General features: G+C 52.4%; 1 protein-coding gene across 1 annotated transcript; it reads left to right on the forward strand.

Annotated features, from left to right (window-relative positions):
* Window positions 1-426: 426 nt before the first annotated feature.
* On the forward strand, window positions 427-6,940 carry RPL32 (ribosomal protein L32). The gene is made up of 4 exons (XM_077276731.1): window positions 427-559; window positions 5,653-5,753; window positions 5,842-6,023; window positions 6,757-6,940. Exons 2-4 carry the CDS (start codon window positions 5,658-5,660, stop codon window positions 6,884-6,886), a joined length of 408 nt encoding a protein of 135 aa, XP_077132846.1. The 5' UTR covers window positions 427-559; window positions 5,653-5,657; the 3' UTR covers window positions 6,887-6,940.
* Window positions 6,941-7,137: the final 197 nt, after the last annotated feature.

Here is a 7,137-nt window from a genome sequence, read left to right on the forward strand (position 1 = left end):
GGAGGCGGAGTCTCAGGGAGATCTATGTCCCGCCCACAGATCTTAACAGCGCATTTACATATTAAGAAAACCATGGATGTCTCAGGAACTATTCAGGGGATCGCAGACATCAAGGTGTCATTGTATTCAGCGTCCTGAGACCTACATTCCCTACAGACGGCTCAGGAGGGACGATCCCACTAACAGAAGTGGGGGAAGGTGGTCGTTCTGATCATCAGCCCCCTGCAACGTGATTGTAATGGCACTGTCAAAATGAGAAGAAAGAAAAACAATAATTGTAAGGGCAGAATCGCTGTTTTCAGGCCACGTCGCCTCCCTACAGAATTGAATAAAGAAAGATCAGAAGGTTCCACAGACCCCAAAGTGTCACTGAGAGGAAAAAACAAGAAAGTCAAAGAAAACTGTGGAAACTGACTTGTACAAGGCTGCAGTACCGCCGGGTGCCGCTGTAGCAGTGGCGCTGTTCCGCCGGAAGTCCACGGCTCCTCTTCACCTCGCGCGGCGCCTCTCGCTCTCTCTTCCTCGGGCTGTCTGCGGAGAAGGCGGACGCTCCGGACCGGTGAGTGAATCCATCGTCATCCGCGCGGATCCGGTCTCCTTCCCGTCCCTGCCGGTACCGCAGTGTAAGCCGGTGGTGTGACTGGGGACAGCCGCTGTTATTTTGTCCCGGGTGGGCCCCGTATACAGCCGGGATAGGAGGTGTTGGGTCAGCGGGGCCTGTGGTGAATATGGCGGCTTGTGTGGGCACGGGATGGGGCAGGGATAGGAGCGGAGTGTGGAGCTACAAGTCCCAGCATCGAGGCCAGACTGATAACTGGGGACCCTGCAGACAGCGCCGTAGCTCGGCTTCCTGCAGTCTGAGGGCCAGGTGCAGCCCCCCCAAATCGGCGGCGCGTTATGTGGTGAGAGTGCGGGGTGGTATGAGGTGGACTCTGCCGGCGGAGGAGCGTTATATCCAGGGCCTGAGGTGCAAGGGGTGCTATAAAGGTGGAGGCATTATATACAGGTCCTGTGGTGTGGAGGAGCGTTATATCCAGGGCCTGAGGTGCTAGGGGTGCTATAAAGGTGGAGGCATTATATACAGGTCCTGTGGTGTGGAGGAGCGTTATATCCAGGGCCTGAGGTGCAAGGGGTGCTATAAAGGTGGAGGCATTATATACAGGTCCTGTGGTGTGGAGGAGCGTTATATCCAGGGCCTGAGGTGCAAGGGGTGCTATAAAGGTGGAGGCATTATATACAGGTCCTGTGGTGTGGAGGAGCGTTATATCCAGGGCCTGAGGTGCAAGGGGTGCTATAAAGGTGGAGGCATTATATACAGGTCCTGTGGTGTGGAGGGGCGTTATATCCAGGGCCTGGGGTGCTATAAAGGTGGAGAGGCATTATATACAGGTCCTGTGGTGTGGAGGGGCGTTATATCCAGGGCCTGAGGTGCTAGGGGCTTCTATAGAAGTTGAGGGGCGTTATATACCCAGGGCCTGTGATGTGGGGGGCATTATATATGGGCACTATAGAGGTGGTGGGGGTGTTATATACAGGTCCTGTGGTGTGGCGGAGCGTTATATCCAGGGCCTGAGGTGCAGAGGGGTGCTATAAAGGTGGAGGGCATTATATACCCAGGGCCTGAGCTGGAGGGGCGTTATATACAAGTCCTGTGGTGTGGAGGGGCATTATATGCGGGCACTGTAGCGGTGGCGCTATATACAGGTCCTGAGAGGTGGAGAGGTATTATATCCAGGGCCTGAGGTGCTAGGGGGTTCTATAGAGGTGGAGGGCATTATATACCCAGGGCCTGTGATGTGGAGGGGCATTATATATGGGCACTATAGAGGGGGCGCTATATACAGGTCCTGTGGGGTGGAGGGCGCACCTGAGGGTACCGTACCTGTAGAAGACATGGACGGCGCATCCAAAACTCTGACATTAATCGATTGCTCAGCAAAAATGTACAGAACTGAACGCAAGGATCTCGGGTAACATCTGAATGGACTGTATGAAGCCGCCTCACGGCAAAGCTCTTAGTGGGTCCCTTCCCTTAATGGTGCGGCGCCAACCTCTTCTGAGATGACAGTGTGTCAACTAGTGGAGCGGCTTGGGTTCCCCATAGCATCTATGCTGCAAGGAAAAGCACCCCACAGGCACAGCAACAATGGCCGCCATGAAGCACCAACACCAAGTGAGGAGATAAAAACTAAAAAGCTGAGAGCCAGATAGGAGCAGCCCCTCCTGCAGTGTCCTGCTGAGGAGGCGGCCATTGTTCCTTGCAGCATGGCTACTATGGGGCGCCTGGCTCTCTCCACCTGCTGGTGCTTTATCACGTCATCCCTGACCCGCTAGGGCCCCACTAAGAGGTCGCTGTGGCGCGGCAGGGGCTACATACAGTCTGATCAGATGCTACCTAAGATCCTCGTCTTCAGTTTTGTACATTTTTGCTGAGCCGCAATAGATCAATGTCGGAGTTCAGGATTTTATTTACTTGCCGTTACATCATATTGCATCTATAGGGTACGGACACATCCACACGTTCTTATGTCCGCAGACCCCCGTGGTGTATTGTACCCTGCGTGTTATACATTACTTCTCTATGGAGTCGCACAGAAGACTCTGCTATTCTATACCATGGAGAAATGTGTATATACTGTATACCGGCACAGAGAGGCCAAAGGGACACGGTTCTGGCCCCTGATGTATATACACCGCCATATTCCCAGCCCATGTGATAAGCACCAGGTGCATTCAGCCTAAGAGGTGGCCGTACTGGTCACCAGTACTCGGGCATGGTGGACACTTTACTGGTCACTTGGAGGGTCTATGACTGAGCTGCTTGTAGAGATACTGATGGGTTAATCCTGGGGGGTCTTCCATCAGTTTGTCACCCCTGTAGGATGTTGCCAGGAATTACACTGCAGCGTATATGACCATGTGCCATAGGCTTGTCAGTCCTGCAGGAGTTGCTATCTTTTTAACTCTTTAAGTGGTTGTCAATCAGTATGGTAAATATATCTATATATATTTTTACCTATGGTTTTGCTAAATATAGTAAACGGAGTCCTACTCTTCTTCTGGCACGCCCCACAAGACCTATGCAAGCTGGCCTGAGGGTCTCCACTGGCTCCTCCAGGGGTCTCCTCTGACTTCTGGGTTCAGAATTTCAGCATTTCTTCAGCCTTCAAGTAGCTGAAGCGGTCAGGTGACTAGAAGACCACATAATCTGAGAAAAGGCTAAATGCCTCCATTTATTATTTTTAATTAATCCATGGGTAAAAAAAACTTGTCAGGCCGCTCCTTTACAGGGAATCTGTTACCAGATTTTTTTGCCACCTAATCTGAGAGCAGCATAATATAGAGACTTGAGAACCTGATTCCAGTGATCTGTCACTTACTGGGCTGCGTAGGTTTATCAGCAGATTATCACTAGAGCACTAGTAAACCTGCTGCCATGTAGTTTTCCATATTCATGAGCACTTTGTAACCCCACCCCATCACTGATTGGCAGCTTTTTGCCTATGCACAGTGTACACAGAGCTGCCAACCAGTGGTGTGGGTTGGGTTATACACAGCCCAGCAGCCTGAGCACTGCTAGATCTGCAGCAGATAAAACACTGTTTTCATCAAAACTACAGCAAGCAGCCCAGTAAGTGACTCATCGCTGGAAGTGAGGTTTATACTGCTACAAAATGCTTATCTGATGGGGAGCAAGAAACTGGCCACAGATTCCCTGTAAGGACTGCATTTTGTGGTGGAAAAGGGGAAGGAGTGATCTATATATTAAAAAAAAATAAATACATTTTTGAATCCGTCCCTTTTGGGGTGACACTCCCTGTCAGTGTTGTAGTGGTGGGGCTTCTGCAGGTGTATAAAGTGAGGGAGTTGGAGAGTAGTGATGAGTGAGCATGCTCGAGTGTCTTCGGAGTGCTCAAATAATATGTTCGAATCCCCGCGGCCGCAACACATGCAAGGGATTGATGCCTCACAAACAGGCAACCCCCCCGCATGTGTTGCGGCTGTCAAACAGCCATGAGACATGCAGCCGTGGGGATTCGAGCACGCCGAAGACACTTGGGGAACACTTGAACCCGCTCGCTCATCACTATTAGATAGGAATACCCCTTTAAAAGATGGTAGCTTGTTGCAAGGGTGTGGCATCACTGTACGGTCGGTGGTAACCTGACCTCTAGGGTTCCCTGAGAATGAAGGGGGCCCAGTGTGCCGCTGCACCCTGACAGTGCATGGCCGCAAAGCCGGGAGCCTGTAATCAGTGCAGGGTCCAGCTCTCAGCCCACCAGGCATGGTGTATGTTAGTGCTGACAGTAAGCGCCTCCATCCATTAGTCTGCGGGGCGGCCTGTGCTCTTGCAGCGTGCCGGCAGTAAGCGCCTCCATCCTTTTCCCTGTGCTCTTGCAGCGTGCGGAGGTAAGCGCCTCCATCCTTTAGTCTGCGGGGCGGCCTGTGCTCTTGCAGCGTGCCGGCAGTAAGCGCCTCCATACATTAGTCTGCGGGGCGGCCTGTGCTCTTGCAGCGTGCCGGCAGTAAGCGCCTCCATCCATTAGTCTGCGGGGCGGCCTGTGCTCTTCCAGCGTGCCGGCAGTAAGCGCCTCCATCCTTTTCCCTGTGCTCTTGCAGCGTGTGGACGGTAAGCGCCTCCATCCTTTAGTCTGCGGGGCGGCCTGTGCTCTTGCAGCGTGCCGGCAGTAAGCGCCTCCATCCTTTTCCCTGTGCTCTTGCAGCGTGCGGACGGTAAGCGCCTCCATCCTTTAGTCTGCGGGGCGGCCTGTGCTCTTGCAGCGTGCCGGCAGTAAGCGCCTCCATCCTTTTCCCTGTGCTCTTGCAGCGTGCGGACGGTAAGCGCCTCCATCCTTTAGTCTGCGGGGCGGCCTGTGCTCTTCCAGCGTGCCGGCAGTAAGCGCCTCCATCCTTTTCCCTGTGCTCTTGCAGCGTGTGGACGGTAAGCGCCTCCATCCTTTAGTCTGCGGGGCGGCCTGTGCTCTTGCAGCGTGCCGGCAGTAAGCGCCTCCATCCTTTTCCCTGTGCTCTTGCAGCGTGCGGACGGTAAGCGCCTCCATCCTTTAGTCTGCGGGGCGGCCTGTGCTCTTGCAGCGTGCGGACAGTAAGCGCCTCCATCCTTTAGTCTGCGGGGCGGCCTGTGCTCTTGCAGCGTGCGGACAGTAAGCGCCTCCATCCTTTTCCCTGTGCTCTTGTAGCGTGCGGACGGTAAGCGCCTCCATCCTTTAGTCTGCGGGGCGGCCTGTGCTCTTGCAGCGTGCGGATGGTAAGCGCCTCCATCCTTTAGTCTGCGGGGCGGCCTGTGCTCTTGCAGCGTGCGGACGGTAAGCGCCTCCATCCTTTAGTCTGCGGGGCGGCCTGTGCTCTTGCAGCATGCGGACAGTAAGCGCCTCCATCCATTAGTCTGCGGGGCGGCCTGTGCTCTTGCAGCGTGCGGACAGTAAGCGCCTCCATCCATTAGTCTGCGGGGCGGCCTGTGCTCTTGCAGCGTGCGGACATGGAGGCAGAGCACTGCAGCCAGATACCCATTCCATGGCTGGTTCCTTATATCAGTTGATGGAAGTTGGTCTGCGACAAGTCAGCAATGGCGTCAATCGATCGTCACCGTAAATACCGACGGTAAAGATCTAACTAATCATCTGTTGTCTTTAGATATCATGGCAGCTCTCCGGCCTGTCATCAAACCCAAGATCGTCAAGAAGCGGACGAAGAAGTTCGTTCGCCACCAGTCAGACCGTTATGTTAAGATTAAGGTAAGTGCAGAGACCTACGAGTGTAATATGTGATCGATGCCAGCGCGGAGATGGTGATAACTCACAGCACATCTTCTCCTTCCTGCAGCGCAACTGGCGTAAACCCAGAGGTATCGACAACAGGGCCCGCAGGAGGTTCAAGGGTCAGGTCCTGATGCCCAACATCGGTTACGGTAGCAACAAGAAGACCAAGCACATGCTGCCCACAGGCTTCCGCAAGTTTCTGGTCCGCAACGTCAAGGAACTCGAGGTTCTGATGATGAGCAACAAGTGAGTGACCGAACCTGGAGGGGCGGCAGGATGAGGTCTGACGGGTGCAAAAGTTGCCTCTTGTTAAAGGACGTGTAAACATCACCCCCTGTGGAGTCTGTCCATGTGGTGCCACAGGACTTTGCCTCAGTGTCATTATACCCCAATGTCTTCAGATCTCTGCTTGCTGTCAAGAATAGAAACTCTTGTTTTCCCCATGGCTGGAAACTGATGAGGAATAGTTTTCATTTTACATTAATTTGTATAAAACTGGAGAGTTCTTTAATCCTGAACTGGGAGGAGGTTATATAAGACGGGAGGGGGTAATACTGGAAAATGGGAGGCTAAATGGTGATCCTTAGATGTAGAATATCACTTATTTAGGGGCTAGGTTTATTAGCAATCTCAAGATCGGGGCTCTGACATGTCCAAATTTCATTAGTTCTCAATGGGGCGGCAAGAGAAAGCTAGATATCTGATTTATTACTTTGCTGTTGAGCTATTTAATGATGTGCATGTAATAATTCAACATTGGGGGCGCTAGTAAAGAGCATTTTTGCATGTGATGCCCCCTGACGTGACCCAGAAAGGCCCATGTGCAGTACATGCTGGTTGCTGCTGAAAACTGTCTGCATGAACTCCTAATTTATACTGGTCCCAGTAAGACGATTGTTTAAGAAAATTAGGAACGTCCTGCACTTGAATAGAGTAGATGTATATTATACTAGAATCTCACAATCTGCTTCTTTCCCAGATCCTTCTGTGCAGAGATCGCTCACAACGTCTCCTCCAAGAACCGAAAGACCATTGTGGAGCGGGCGGCACAACTCGCCATCAAAGTGACAAACCCCAACGCCAGACTGCGCAGCGAGGAGAACGAATAAACCAATTGCTCCGAGTATTTGTGCTAATAAACAGAACGGGAGTTTTGGACTTTAGTCTGTGTCTTGGTTTTGGATTAGATAAAGTAATGGTACAAAGGAAAGTGTCTGCACCTCATGCTCCACGAGCGTAAAGAATTGCTTTCAGCGCAGCTCACTTCTTATTAGGCGCTTGCAAAATCTTATGCGCAACCAGTAGGTATCGTTCATGGGTCCCCTCCTGCGTTTGTAGACTCATTCATCACCTGATCCAG

This window comes from Ranitomeya variabilis, chromosome 8 (genome assembly GCF_051348905.1).
Source record: "Ranitomeya variabilis isolate aRanVar5 chromosome 8, aRanVar5.hap1, whole genome shotgun sequence".
Lineage (NCBI taxonomy): Eukaryota > Metazoa > Chordata > Amphibia > Anura > Dendrobatidae > Ranitomeya > Ranitomeya variabilis.

Bases quoted from the DNA above. Each gene is read 5' to 3' on its own strand.
- RPL32 (XM_077276731.1), top strand. From the start codon at position 5,658: ATGGCAGCTCTCCGGCCTGTCATCAAACCCAAGATCGTCAAGAAGCGG. The intron at 5,754-5,841 runs GTAAGTGCAGAG...TCCTTCCTGCAG, and splicing joins ACCGTTATGTTAAGATTAAG to CGCAACTGGCGTAAACCCAG. The intron at 6,024-6,756 runs GTGAGTGACCGA...CTTCTTTCCCAG, and splicing joins GTTCTGATGATGAGCAACAA to ATCCTTCTGTGCAGAGATCG.